Source organism: Esox lucius, chromosome 7, assembly GCF_011004845.1.
Source record: "Esox lucius isolate fEsoLuc1 chromosome 7, fEsoLuc1.pri, whole genome shotgun sequence".
Classification (NCBI taxonomy): domain Eukaryota; kingdom Metazoa; phylum Chordata; class Actinopteri; order Esociformes; family Esocidae; genus Esox; species Esox lucius.
In genome coordinates, this window is record NC_047575.1 from 21,857,173 (window position 1) to 21,870,719 (window position 13,547).

Here is a 13,547-nt window from a genome sequence, read left to right on the forward strand (position 1 = left end):
CATGTACAAAGTAGATGTCCTAACTGACTTGTTAACATGAAATCTGTGGAGTGTTGAAAAAAAAGTTTTAATGACTTAAGTGTATGTAAAATTCCAACTTCAACTGTATGTGTTTTTTGTCAAGCCCAAATGGTCAACATGCTACACTCAACAACTTCCATCTACTGTATTTACTTTCCTTGTTAGATTTGAAGCTTGTGCCCCAAGAGCAATGATCTCCTTGTTTACATCTTACGTGACAGTTTCGTAACCACGTATTGGGTTTTGTTGTAAATATAAGGCTGTATTGCTGTTTATGTAGTCAGTGTGGAGAACTGAGCTATAGTGTCTAGGGGAAACAGAGAACATAGCACTCATGTGGAACACTTAAGAAGCCATAGAAGACCCATTTAACGTAAGTGCTTCAGCTTCTCAATGCAACAATTATTAATTTGTTGTCTAGTGTAAAGTCTGGTGTCTAATTAATCTAGTTGAATGTCTTTTGGCACATAAAATGTCCATCCAATTTTGTTTAGGTAATGTTGGAAAGCAAGCTGGCTGTCAAAATAAGGTTGTATATTTGCCTAAATGTGCTTCTACAATTAGCTCCCTATAAGGTAATCTGTTGGTACTTTATATTAAGTAAAACTCAGGGTATGTCTATATTTACTTATTCTGTTAACAGAAAAATTTTAAAGGGTTCTTATTCTGTTTACAGATAAAATCTTACTTCTGTGTGTGAAATTTAACATCCATTATAATATATAACTATCATTTCAGTGGTGATTATAATGCTGTCAGCTGGAGTGGGATAGAAGCTAATAATAAAACAGCCCCATCCCTATAAATTAGGAGAGAAACTAGCTGCCCCAATAGGAAAACTGGTATCTGCTACTGCTACCAAAAACAGGTCTATGTGTGGAAGAAAGCAAAACTTGCTGGAACATTTAATTAAACTGAAACAGGTGAGTGGTTGGCTTATGGTTGGAGGATGATGTCAGCAAGGTCGTTGCTCAAAAAAAACTATGTAGAGCCACACATTTCTTCCTGCCACATCACCTCACCCAGCAAAATGTAGCCAATGTTACTCATTGTATGGTAAAGAACATAGCATAACAAGCATTTTATGGAACTGTGTTGATTCTTCTATTCTATTCTCCCCTGAAGGTTCTCATCTCCCCTCTGATTGACAAATGGAGAACCATACATACCCTGAACAAATTCTCCTACTGGAGGGGTTAAAGGTCACTCAAGATTACTCCTACCCTGCCTTCATTGCTTTCCTCCTTATCTACATCTTCGCAATCATGGCCAATTTTGGCCTCATAGTACTGATCTCCCTGGAGAGAAACCTACACCAGCCCATGTATTTCCTCTTCTGCAACCTGCATCTTAATGACATAGTTGGGGCTACGGTGGTGATGCCTCGTCTTTTATTGGACATTTTGACCACTGCTCCTGAGCGATATATCACATATATAGACTGTGTCATTCAGGCATTCTGTAGTCATGTTTATGCTACGACTTCACATACCATTTTAATGATCATGGCCTTTGACAGGTATGTGGCCATCTGCAACCCACTGAGATACACCACCATCATGAACAACAAAATGGTGATCAAGTTGTCTGTGTCTGCCTGGGGCGTGGCCATTGTCTTGGTGGGGATTCTTCTGGGGCTCACCATTCGTCTGTCACGTTGTAGGACGAGCATACTTAACCCATTCTGCGACAATGCCTCCTTATTCAAGCTCTCCTGCGAGAGTGTGCTCATAAATGACATTTATGGCTTAACGTTTACTGTTGTGTTGTTTGTCACGTCCATGGGAAGTATCAGCCTCACCTATCTGTTGATCGCCATTGTGTGTCTACGTAGAAAAAGCAGTACTTTGAACAGCAAGGCCTTGATAACCTGCAGCACACACTTACTGGTTTACCTCATTCTGCTGGGATGTGGGTTCTCCATTGTCATTCTCCACCGCTTCCCAGCATATGCAGACTTACGTAAACTGTGTAGTGTGTTGGGTCGTGTGGTATCTACCTGTGTCAACCCTATCATATATGGTTTACAAACTAAAGAGATTAAACACGTGATATTTACAGTGTTTCACAGGGCCAATGTGGCCGCCTCATGATGATGTGTTACATCTCAAGTTCAGCACATGCACCAAACCCTTAGACCGGAAGTCATTCATTGTCAATGGAGGATTATAGAACTCTATGTTGGGAATGTTACTCTGGAGCATTTTGGCATTTTGGGTGCTTCATGCATTTTTGAAGCACTCGAAATGCCAAATGATGTGCAACTGGAAGTTCAGAAAATGCACAAACAGACTACAGCTTCCTAGTTGAAAAGCAGTTTTCCAATTAAGCTATTGAGCTATTTCAAGTAATTCCTAAAAAACAAAAAATAAGAATTTACCAGCACCTAGATGTAAATGCAGGAAAAAACAATGTAGGGCAAAATATGCATTTGCTGAACAGCGTTAAATAACTTAAAATAAAAATGTTGTATACTTTTATGAGAACTGCTGTATGTGGCATTCACTGTACAAGACTAGGGTGCCTCCTAAACTATCTCTTGACAGAGCCATAATATTTCTGATTATGTGAAGCCTATTGTTAGTTAATTTCAAATTGAAATGTATTTTTAGATGACAGGAAGACAGGTGTTCCATTAATAATATATTAATTACATTTTACATGCAAAACATCATACAAGAGAATATCTTCTTTTTTATTCTCCAGTGTTTTTTATTGTAAACATTTGATTTTCATTTACTTATACTTTTACATTGTGCTTTCTTCATATTTAGAAATGAATAACAACAATCACCAAACAATTGCTCATTAACTTATTTATGATACATTAAAAACAAATATAGTTACATTCCATGTCACACAATGCAATTCCATTTGAATTTTGAGCTATTAACTCAAATGTATTAAGATGTATAATTCACAACATGTGTAAAGCTGGATAAATAAAGATGAAGTTGTTCTGCTTTCCGAACAATCAATCATAGATGTGGTAAAGAGGTCAATGGAATACAAGTAATGGGGATAGAAGGACACCATCTAATAGTAGTAGACAGTCACAGGCACAGAAAGTGGATACTCAAGTCAGATTTAGATAAGTTATGCCTTAATTGCTGCATTACATTTAGAAGTTGCCTTTTTCAGATTTAGAATAAGTGACTGCTAAATGCTATGGCTTTGCTGCATATATAAAAAGGCTTCATAAAAATGTGATTGATAGATGTGTTGAGTGTTTTATGGTCAGTATGTTGGATTGAGTGTTTTGAGGTCATTTTGTTAATATTTCTGTTTCTTGCTGGTGTTGTAAAAGGGGGTTTATACAATTATTTTAATAAAAAATGTGATTGATAGAATAATGTATTTTGTGTCAAGACATTATGTTGAGTGTTTTGCAGCCCTGTGGCAAAATGTCTGTGTGTGGGCAGAATGCTCTCTTGATGGCATCTCTCAGCTCCTTGTTCCTCAGGCTGTAGATCATCGGGTTCAGGAACGGAGTCAGAATTGAGTACAGAACCGACACAATGATACGCACCTGCAACAATAAAACAACAATAATATACAGAGCACACAATGGAACAATATTGACAACAATTAATATATTATATTATTAATCAAACATAATTATGCATCAACACCATCATGAACACTTATCTGACCATAGAACAACTTGATTAACTGACTAATGAACAACATAAGCGCAATATGCAACACACAATTAGTGCAACACTGCCATCTCCTGGTGGGAACACATTTTGCTGAGCCGCCGTTAACATTGAAATTACACAAATCAGAGGACATGGGTAATTGCACATAGTCTTATGATAACAGATAATTAACACATCAACTGTTGATGGTAGGTGGTCAATTTGTTGACTCCGGTTTGTTTGATTAATATAGCTAATTTAATACTAGCAATAATGTTTCGTTTGTGTTAACTAAATGTATATGTTTGCAATTTAAATTGGCATTTAAAAACCTGCATGTGTATACTTAACCTAAAAAACAGAACAACTTGCCTTTAACGCTGTTATACACAAAAAGTTTAAAAGCATGTCTAAAAGCATGTCTGAGTGTAACAATTAGATTGAAGCTCAAATATATTGTTCATACTAATTGTTTGCTGAGATGACAAATTCAAAAAGTCATTAATGTAATGTAACCACAGCCAAAAACCCATCACATTACCTATTAGACTAGACCCCCTGCTTTCGTATGCTGTCGAACTAGTTTGCTGGTAAAAAATAATTGTGGTTACTTTACCAGAACTGTTCATGCTGATAAACCACTGATTCAATGTCGGATTTAATCATCCCTTATAATGCAATATGTGAAAGCCTTAGAATTATAGACTGCCGTCGACACAGAGACCTATGCAAAGCAGCTGCAATGTTGGCATTCCGGCAAGTAAACAGACTGCAACATACACATGAAGACAACAAGTGAGAAGGGAAAATCGAGTAGGAAGATCTGGGTCACCTCTGGAGAGATGTTTCCCACACGGTAGGAGATGTAGACGAACGCGGCAGAGGTGTAAGATATAGTGACAACTGTCAGGTGGGCAACACAGGTGGTGAATGCCTTCAGTCGCTGGGTAGCGCCCATTTTAGCGATCGCCATAACGATGAGGATGTAGGAAATCAGGATAAGCAGGCCTGTGGTAAGTAGTGATATCACCGCAGAGGAGAGCGACACCATATTTTCCACCTGTGTGTCCCCACACACCAGAACCCTCAGTGAGGACGGGTCACACCAGCAGTGGCGCACCACATTGGGTCCACAGTACGAACGCTGCGTTGCCATGGTAATTGCTGGTAAGGTAAAGAAAGCACCGAAGGTCCACGCTCCGACGATGAGGAGCAGACGGACAGGGCGGGTCATCACGGTGGTGTACCGGAGAGGATTACAGATGGCAACATAGCGATCGTAGGCCATGACAGTCAGAAGGGCGCGATCGGTAAGGCCAAGTTGAATGAAGCTGTACATCTGGAGGAAGCAGCCGGGGAAGGACACAATCTTGACGTCAGTCAGGAAGCCTGACAACATGTTAGGGATGGTGACCGTGGTATACACCATGTCCACAAAGGACAGGTTGTGGAGGAAAAAGTACATGGGGGAGCCCAGCTTTGGGTCAGTCCGCACCTATAGGAAGACAGAAGAGTAGTATTGCAAAGTGTTAACAAGTCCTGCGATTATTTCCACGCAAACTGTGATTAATCGTTATAAATGTTTGCTTTAGAATAATCTACATTGACGCACAGCCATGTACAGTGTAAAGGATGAAATAAGAGAACTGCTTGTCAAGAAAATCTATTTACTCTGGAAAATCTTAATAAATCTTAATAAAATACATTTGAAAATGTGTGAATTCAATTGATACAATATTATATTTTATTTTTTTGTGAATTCATGCATTGTTTAAAAAAATATCATGCATGATATTTAATGTAATTTGACCACGTCTGTTCATTTTTTATGATCAGAGGCGTCGCTAGGATCACAATACATTCGGGGCTTAGCCCCGCCCTGTCTGGGACAGAAAGTACAGGGTATTGAATGTACACGCGTTTTGAATGCCTACCTGTCTGCATTGTCATAATGCGCGATCAGAGGCTATTCTTTATTATTATAATTTTTGGTCAATTTGAGATCCGGGGCTATCTATGCACATTCTCAAGCAAACATTAATATTGATAAATCTCACATGTTTGGTGGAAATGGTGCGGGCATAGTTTCCACAAATATTTGTGCATATGTATGCTAGTGTGTACAGCACCAGGTAGATGATCATGCTGTTTCCTCCTAGTATTATGGTGTAGGCCAGCAGGAAGATGACAAACAGGATCATCTTCTTCTCCCCCAGACTACCCAGACCTTGGAGGATGAAGAAGGTAACAGAGCTGGGCTGGGTGTTGTTCATACCGCTGTGCCAGTGGGTCTGATCTGAGATAAAACTGCAGGTATTAGTATCTTTGGTATCATTGGGTTCGATGATTGCTCTACATGGTTGGGTAACAGCCAAGGACCAGATGCACCCTCTGGTGTAACCACTGTTCCCTTATGATGTTATAGTATTCTGAGTTTGTAAATGCCGTAATACACACATTGCTAAACTAATTCAAGAGTGGTTTAATGAACACCAGGGTTACATCAAACTCCTTCCATGGCCTTCCTCAATCACCAGATCTGAACATCATTGAACGTTTATGAGAAGTTCTGGAGTGCAGTGTAAACTTTCACCTCCTTTATCCCAGTAATAACTGGAGTCTTTTCTTCTTGAAAAATTGTGCAATATTCCACTACACACAGTTCAGGACTGGATTGACAGAATTCCAAGGATTGCAGCTGTTCTGAAGGCAAAGTGTGGTCCTCTTCCAAACTAGGTCCTTGATATTAGTATGTTGTTAGTGTTTCTGTCATTTTTCTCCACCCCCTGTAGTTAGATTAACAAACATTGTTAGGATGATATATGTTGTGTTGCCCACAGAAGCAAACATGATAACCCATTCTTTCTGATTCTAAACCATAGTGGTGTCAGAATGGGAAAATCTGTGGTTTACACAATGTGTTAAGATCTTTTTTCTTACTGTATAACAGCTGTCACATTCTTTAGTTGTGGTGGTTCAAAATACAATTAACACAGAACCTCTTAATGAGCTGGTTTTGCATGCCTAGTACCAGGCAGGGTAGATCATAGATCTTTAAAAAAGGTGGTCTTCACTTCAAGTTTCAGAAACCGTTTTTTTTTTCTCCCATTTTCCCATTATAGTAAGGTATTAAATTATCAAACACTATTTAATACTAAAATTAAAAAAAAGCTTTTATGGGTCTTTGATTATTCCAGCCCAAAAAACAAGACATGTTATTTAATGAAGATGGTTAGGGGTAATTACATGAAACTACACATGACAAAACAAACATTTCAATATATCTCGATACTTTGAATACAAATTAACATAGGGTTTCTTAAAGTAATGTGTTCACAAAAATAATGTGTTCACAATAAATGTGAATAACTAAATGTATTTAAGTGAAGTAGAGACAACCACTTACCTGAAAGTAAGTCATACATCCAGATCATTAAATGAAACAGCACCTTAAATAAAACCATTTTATCAGCATCCCCTAGTCTCTGTTTTTGTACAGGTTGATGTGAGTGGCCGTAGGGATTATGTTAGTTACCTAGTTTTCATGTCTATAAAGGTAAATGAGAACATGTCCTGGATTAATTAAATGGTAAATCCCCACAGGCAAAGTATGTTTACAGTAAAGTCATGGCAAATTGCTTCATTACAGAAATGTAATCATGTTATTTAGCTACCAAATTCATTCTAATTGGCGGGTTTGTGTAATTAGGATAAGCCTCAAACTGCAATCATACAATCCAAAGCTTTCTGTGTTCTATGAACAAAGGACAGAAGTCAACTGTAACAAATGACCCTGTACTACATTTGTGATCCGGAGATTATAATATTTCTTAAACATGATTAAATAACTCAATTACTGTCAGCAGAAGTGTTGGGTCTCATTCTCTTGTAACGAGTTGAGAATAATTTTTGACATTGGCTAACTTTCCATCCAATTGAAATTAAAAAAAAATTGTTGAGACAGTACATACATTTCCTCCCCCAGAGTAGTTTCCACCTAACAGACATTTGTGAATAAAAACTGTGTTAATGCTGTTTATATTAAGAGTACATTTCTACTTTGTGTGCAGAATAAAAATCTTAATTTGGATGGGTTTCCATTGCATTTTTGACTCCAACTGTCATAAAACATCTTGCATTAAATGGTATGTTGTGTGGTAGGTTATTCTACATAATGCACATATAAGAGAAAGATCCTTATTTGTTGGCTGCCACGCATCAATCATGTCACTTAAAAATTAAGGGTCACATTCAGGTTATCAGATAGATGCATCAATATCAACAAAAATGTAAAGGTGATGTCTTCACCGCCTTTTCCAAATGAGGCCCAACATACCCTGCCACACCCAATGAGAAGCCCTGCTCTCCGGCTATGCTCAACCTACCTCCCAGATTACCGACTGCATCCGACAAACCACCCAGAGGTGTATAATGTATAATGTAACACACAAATGCCACATGCAAGGACAAAATGTAGCTTAAATGTTGCATGTTAAATGTTAAAACATTTTACCACTTGCTCTTGAAAGTAAGAAACATACAAAAGTACACAACAGCATTTATTTGCTAATCATACTTTTTTTGTTAATGATGACTAATGTACATTTGGATCGTAACACATACATAGTATGTGAAACTATACGATATAAACATTTTTGATAGAAATATATCTCCATATAACTTCACATGGAAATTACAGCTAAGAAACACAGAAAAGCCCAGAGGCATTTTGCCAGTCGTGCCCGTTTGGATTACCATTGTCACAGGTTTCCTTAAACAATAAAGCATCAAATTCCTGCCCGGGCAGAGGGATATGGGATTGTTTGCAGTACTCCCACGCAAGCCTTGTACAGAACATTCTTCACTAGAATCTAGGCACAGGCACGCGCACACACCAAGTTTGTACAGCTACCCTCATGGAGACCAGAAAACAGAAATTCCATGCTCCCTTGCCCTCATCTTAACCCTAAACCTAACCCTTACCCTAACCTCAATCAAGTAACCTTAACCCTAAACTTAACCAACAACCCATGGACCTTAAAGAAACCCCAATTCTAACGAAATCATTTGTAAGTTTGACCCTAAACCCTGAGGCGGAAGTTGACTTGTGAGTCACGGGGACCGGCAAAAGGACCCAATGAGTCATTTTTTCAGATTTTACTATACTCATTGGGACATTCGGACCCCATGAGTTGCGCGCGCGCGCGCGCCAAGAAGAATGGAGGCATTACAAGAATATAATTATCTGGGTTTTTGGTCGATTTACATTAGATTCCCCTCTGCTACGTGTCATTGTGTTGGCAGGGATTGGAATGACAGCAAAACAGCAAGGTACTCACACTACAATATAATGACTAAAATGATAAACCAAGATCTAGACATCTTTGTCTATGGAATGCATGAGAATTATTGGACCGGGCGTCATTGTTTTACAATTCAACACAAACTGAATGCATTTTATTCAGACTTTAATAAAAACAATATCACAATCATGCAGAGCACAGGCGGCAACAGAAGTATGGAGACCGTCCTCATCAAAGGCACTGTGCATGAGGGGAGTGGTCTAGGCCATACACATACTGTGGCAGCACACACCAAACCACATTCATCCGTTTCTCTTCAAAGAGAACATCTAAATTCAGAAAACTGGGGTGTAAGGAAGATCAAAGAGAGCAAGGACAGGGGAATTGCAAACGATATTTAAAATATATGATATCTCGTAATCAAACTCCTTACAAGGATCACAGAGAAAACAAATTGACTTCTGATGGGTGGCTGCTTACAAGAAAAATATCACCAATCACCAATGAACGGACAGCCCGAATAGAACAGTCGCACTAAAATAGGAAAATGAAAGAATATCTTTGATCAAGTGCTAATTACAATGCATTTTTTCTATTCATTCCAATACTCACATGCTACCGCTCTTAGCAAAACAAAATACTACAAAAATAGAAGTTAACCTATTTTCATTTTAGACTCTTAAGATCTCTTTTGGTATCCAAAAACAGATGTTCATTTCAAGCCTTCTGTTTGTACAATATTACAACATTAAAATGAGTCCCCTCTACTGTAAGCTATATATATCTTCCCCATGTATACACATATTGACAGTTCATCAGGTGTTGTGTGCTATTCCACTTCCTAAAAGAAATATGGTAAATAATCTGATAAGACTTTATTTTGATATTGGGATGCAAAAACCAAACAAGCATTTGGCAGAATGCATAAATAGTGGAAACGGATTAACTGTGTGGCATTAACACACAGCACCAAATGAGTGTCCCTTTAAACAGGGCCAAAGGTTGGGAAAGAATCCTTTGTCAGTAGGGTTCAGCAGTTCAATATTTAAGCACACATCTTATACAAGCAAACACCTCGGGCTTCCACTAAGTACAAAAGCCATTACAAAAAATAATGAAAAGAAAAGGTATTTAATTTCCACAAAAACATACACACAGGAATGCGTCACCCAATACTCTTGTGCCATTTTCTTCAGGGGAAGTCAAAGCCATAAAGGAGCATGAGATACACTTCAAGTCCACTGCTGCCATTCTCAACCAAGTCCTGCAGTCCTTCTAAACAGTCCTGGCTAGTCCCCTCCATTTGCTTAAAAAAAAATAATCCTTAGTCCAGACTGGGCAGAGGGGTGTGGTTGGACAAAATCATTAACTGACAATTAGCTGCCTCAAGTAAGATTGAGTGAGACTGCGAAGCTCCTCAAGGGCATAGTCTTCGGGCATGGGCAGACGTCCAATGTGGGGAGCTAGCTGGGACAGGGGTATCTCGCCACCCTCACCACCCTGCTGCAAACTCAACACCACGCGCAGAATGTTGGCCACACGTTTTGCCATCTCTGAAGACAGAAGCAAGAACAGTGTTAGGTATATTTAGGAACCCAGCAACCTCAAATGATACAGAAGAGAATAGGGTCAAGAAGGACGACCAAAAGCACTACATGAGTGTTCTGTATCATAGAGACAAAAGTCAGCTGCCCACGAATAGGAGCTGACAGCTCTCACCTGACTGGGCAAGGCGGTCCTTAGCGGTGGAACACGGGAGGAGCTCTACCCTGCTACAGAGTGACGTCACGTCAGTGTGTAGACGCTCCAGCTCATAACCAGCACTGTCCATCTGAATACAGAGAGAGAGAGACACATTAACACAAATACATCGATCAGCAATTCGGACAATAATAAGCAAAGAAAGTTAATAATTGGTTGTTTTGAAATGGACGATATTCTGCCTAAAAATGCATCCAGTCTGCTCAAGTCATGGGTCGATGACTGCAAAAAAAATAGAATCAATAATGAAATGCCGTGCTGCTTTGCTGTTTATGCTCTTTTGGCCATACATTTTGTCATGCATGTGCTCTCAACAGCATTTAGATGGTACTGTTTGACAAAAATAATAAATAGCATTTTTGACATAAAGGATTCCTTACATAGTACAAGGGGTTCTCGTTTGTAGTAAACAGATTATCCATTTATACAGTCAAGTGCTCTCTCAGAAAACTTTACCGTTATTTACCGCTGTGGTCTGATCTAACGCAGACAGCATTAATATGAATGCCTTAGAAAGATCACTATTGATCTCAGAAGAAAAAAAACGGATGATTTTTGAAACAGAACAGTGCAGACAGAAAAGTCATGCTATCTAACGTCAGCTGACAGACAGACCTGTTGTATGGCTTGTAGGGTGTGTATGACTCTTATATAATCCAGGTAGACTCTGCCTGCCATGTCCCAGTCCTGGATTAGAGCACTGCGCTCAGAAACAGCCAGCCCCTCCAGGAACTCCAACAGATAGTCATGGTTGTCATTAATGATACAGTCTATTGGCAAAATCAGAGACAAGGAAAAGGATTAGAAAAGTATTCTACAAACTAGGGAGTTTGCAACACATAAAACTGGGGTCATCAAAGCAAGGCAGTTTTTCTATTTTTATTTGCAAGGCTAATAAAACTGGAAAGATCTTTTTCCTTCCTGGAACCTAACTTAAAAAGACAGAGCCCTATAGAACAGAGTAAATTGTACCAGGCAGCAAACCTGACTTGCAATGATGTTCTTTTCAACACATCATTGCCGGATGATCTTCCTGATATACAGCTCTGGAAAAAATTGAGACCACTGCACCTTTTTCTTTCCTTTCCAAAAAAGCCAAAAATTAAGATTTTGTGTGAGGAACAGAAGGGTTAAAATTAAGTGACAGTGCAGTGGTCTCTTAATTTTTTCCAGAGCTGTATATGCGTATCAAAAAGGAGAAATGGGAGAGGAAAAATGAGCATACACACGATACCTGAAGCAAGGTGCTGTATGACCAGACGGTGGCAGAGGTTCCAGTGGCCTGCTCTATACAGGTGCAGTGCCTCTCGGTGTCTGTCAGCCTCTCTTCTGGCTCTGGTAGCCTTGGCCTGGTGGAGCCACTGTTCCGGAATCAGTAGTCTCTCCGTGAGGAAGCGCTCCTTCTTGGCAGACTGTTCTGTCTCCAGCAGGGGGCAATGAAGATGCAGCATCTCCCTTACTGCACGCTCTCTTAGCCTGGGTAGAGATGGAAATTATGGGATGGCATTAATAGAGCAATACACATGCCTATGGTCCACATATCCTACTAATTTATAACAAGCAACATGACATTTGCCGTTAGCAGCTAACCAGAAGAGCAAATACAAAAGAGGGCAGAAAATGTTCAAGAATAATCCATGTTACAAGAGGGGTGTATAGATTCATAGGTATAATAAAGGCAAACGCAAGTACAAATGGCAATTCTAAATGTACAAAGCAATTGAAATGCAGGGATAGCAGCAATGAGGTTCCCAAGGTAGATGTGTACATGTAGCAACTGAAAACGTCCTTATCATATTTTGCAAAGTATGAAAATAATGTAATGTGTCAATAGGTATTGATGCACTGACTTGCGAGAGAACAATACATTTGTACTGATTCAAATTTCACATTTATTTCAGATGTGTTGTTAAATCTGACACTAAACAAAGCATTATTATTAATGCCTTAGAAAAACATTTGCTATGCTAACATCAGTTGTATGGTCAGCCAGCTACCTGTATATTTGCATATGATTCATGATCTCTCAAAAGGTGGATAAAACTAGAAAAACCATTTGATTACTTTTTGCTTCGAAATTTTACCTCAGTAAAAGGCGGATTTCTAATTGAGTGCAATATCAAGCTAAGCGAGAAATGTCAACCTTTTTCTGCAAGATTTTTCACCAGGGTTCCAATACCCTAGAGAGAGAAAGGGGACTCCTACAGCAAACAAAATTGGTTGGAACAAAATTATGCATAACAGTGGAGAGTAGGGCTTTGTTGTTGGACACACTAAGCCAGTCTGTTTCCACAGACTAAGCCACAGTTGAAAAGCACTGCTTCACTCAAAAACCGAGTCTGTAGTTATGCACCTAGAGCCACAGAACTATGCAAACATTTTACAAAACCAGATGACAAAAAAGGAGCAGATTGCACAGCTGTATTAACTTATCACCAAGTAAGGAAAAGAAATGCATAGATAAAGACACTCCCACACATTGTGCACACTATCCAGTAACAATCCATTTCCAGAAATACTGACACTGAACATTTTCTATCTTGATAGCAAACCAAATACCTTGTGTTAGCAATCAGGTTAATAATAAGCAGTCAAATACAATAAGCTATGCACACAAGGACGGCACAGGCAATCATTACACATCCTTATGCTACTTACCTGAAGCATACTAAACTTCCATAAGAATTACCATCTGTAAAATATTCTCAATAATGGGGTTGCATGTGTCAAGTTATCGGCAAACTAAAGGATGTTTCAGGTAGAGGTTTTTGTGTAGCGGATCATACCTGACTGAATTTAATCATATCGTAGCAACATTAGG

At 39.0% G+C, this 13,547-nt stretch overlaps 3 protein-coding genes across 5 annotated transcripts in view; 1 reads left to right on the forward strand and 2 right to left on the reverse strand.

The window, feature by feature from the left end:
- The first annotated feature begins 326 nt into the window (after positions 1 to 326).
- LOC105007226 (olfactory receptor 13H1-like) lies at positions 327 to 2,114 on the forward strand. Its single transcript, XM_010866070.5, has 2 exons — positions 327 to 394; positions 1,147 to 2,114. The coding sequence occupies exon 2, from the start codon at positions 1,173 to 1,175 to the stop codon at positions 2,112 to 2,114; it is 942 nt and encodes a 313-aa protein (XP_010864372.5). The 5' UTR covers positions 327 to 394; positions 1,147 to 1,172.
- A 719-nt stretch (positions 2,115 to 2,833) lies between these two features.
- On the reverse strand, positions 2,834 to 5,935 carry LOC105007227 (olfactory receptor 1052). The gene is made up of 3 exons (XM_020048277.3): positions 5,792 to 5,935; positions 4,495 to 5,157; positions 2,834 to 3,550 (listed from the first exon to the last, which is right to left on the reverse strand). Exons 1-3 carry the CDS (start codon positions 5,933 to 5,935, stop codon positions 3,386 to 3,388), a joined length of 972 nt encoding a protein of 323 aa, XP_019903836.3. The 3' UTR covers positions 2,834 to 3,385.
- Positions 5,936 to 9,113: 3,178 nt separating this feature from the next.
- The window catches only part of nup98 (nucleoporin 98 and 96 precursor), a 46,139-nt gene continuing 41,705 nt past the window's right edge, over positions 9,114 to 13,547 (reverse strand). For all 3 annotated transcript variants that reach the window (XM_020048276.2, XM_020048275.2, XM_010866062.3), the window contains exons 30-33: positions 11,961 to 12,202; positions 11,342 to 11,496; positions 10,685 to 10,796; positions 9,114 to 10,518 (exon numbers count right to left, since the gene is read on the reverse strand). In XM_020048276.2, the coding sequence (XP_019903835.2) occupies positions 10,331 to 10,518; positions 10,685 to 10,796; positions 11,342 to 11,496; positions 11,961 to 12,202 (697 nt within the window). In that variant the 3' untranslated portion in view covers positions 9,114 to 10,330. The remainder of the gene's footprint in view (positions 10,519 to 10,684; positions 10,797 to 11,341; positions 11,497 to 11,960; positions 12,203 to 13,547) is intronic.

What these genes read in the sequence shown, in the direction of transcription:
- LOC105007226 (XM_010866070.5), top strand. Translation starts at nt 1,173, where the DNA reads ATGGAGAACCATACATACCCTGAACAAATTCTCCTACTGGAGGGGTTA.
- LOC105007227 (XM_020048277.3), bottom strand. Translation starts at nt 5,935, where the DNA reads ATGAACAACACCCAGCCCAGCTCTGTTACCTTCTTCATCCTCCAAGGT. An exon ending in ACAGCATGATCATCTACCTG is followed by an intron (nt 5,158 to 5,791) that starts GTGCTGTACACA and finishes GTCTTCCTATAG; the next exon opens with GTGCGGACTGACCCAAAGCT. An exon ending in TGGGAAACATCTCTCCAGAG is followed by an intron (nt 3,551 to 4,494) that starts GTGACCCAGATC and finishes TTATTGTTGCAG; the next exon opens with GTGCGTATCATTGTGTCGGT.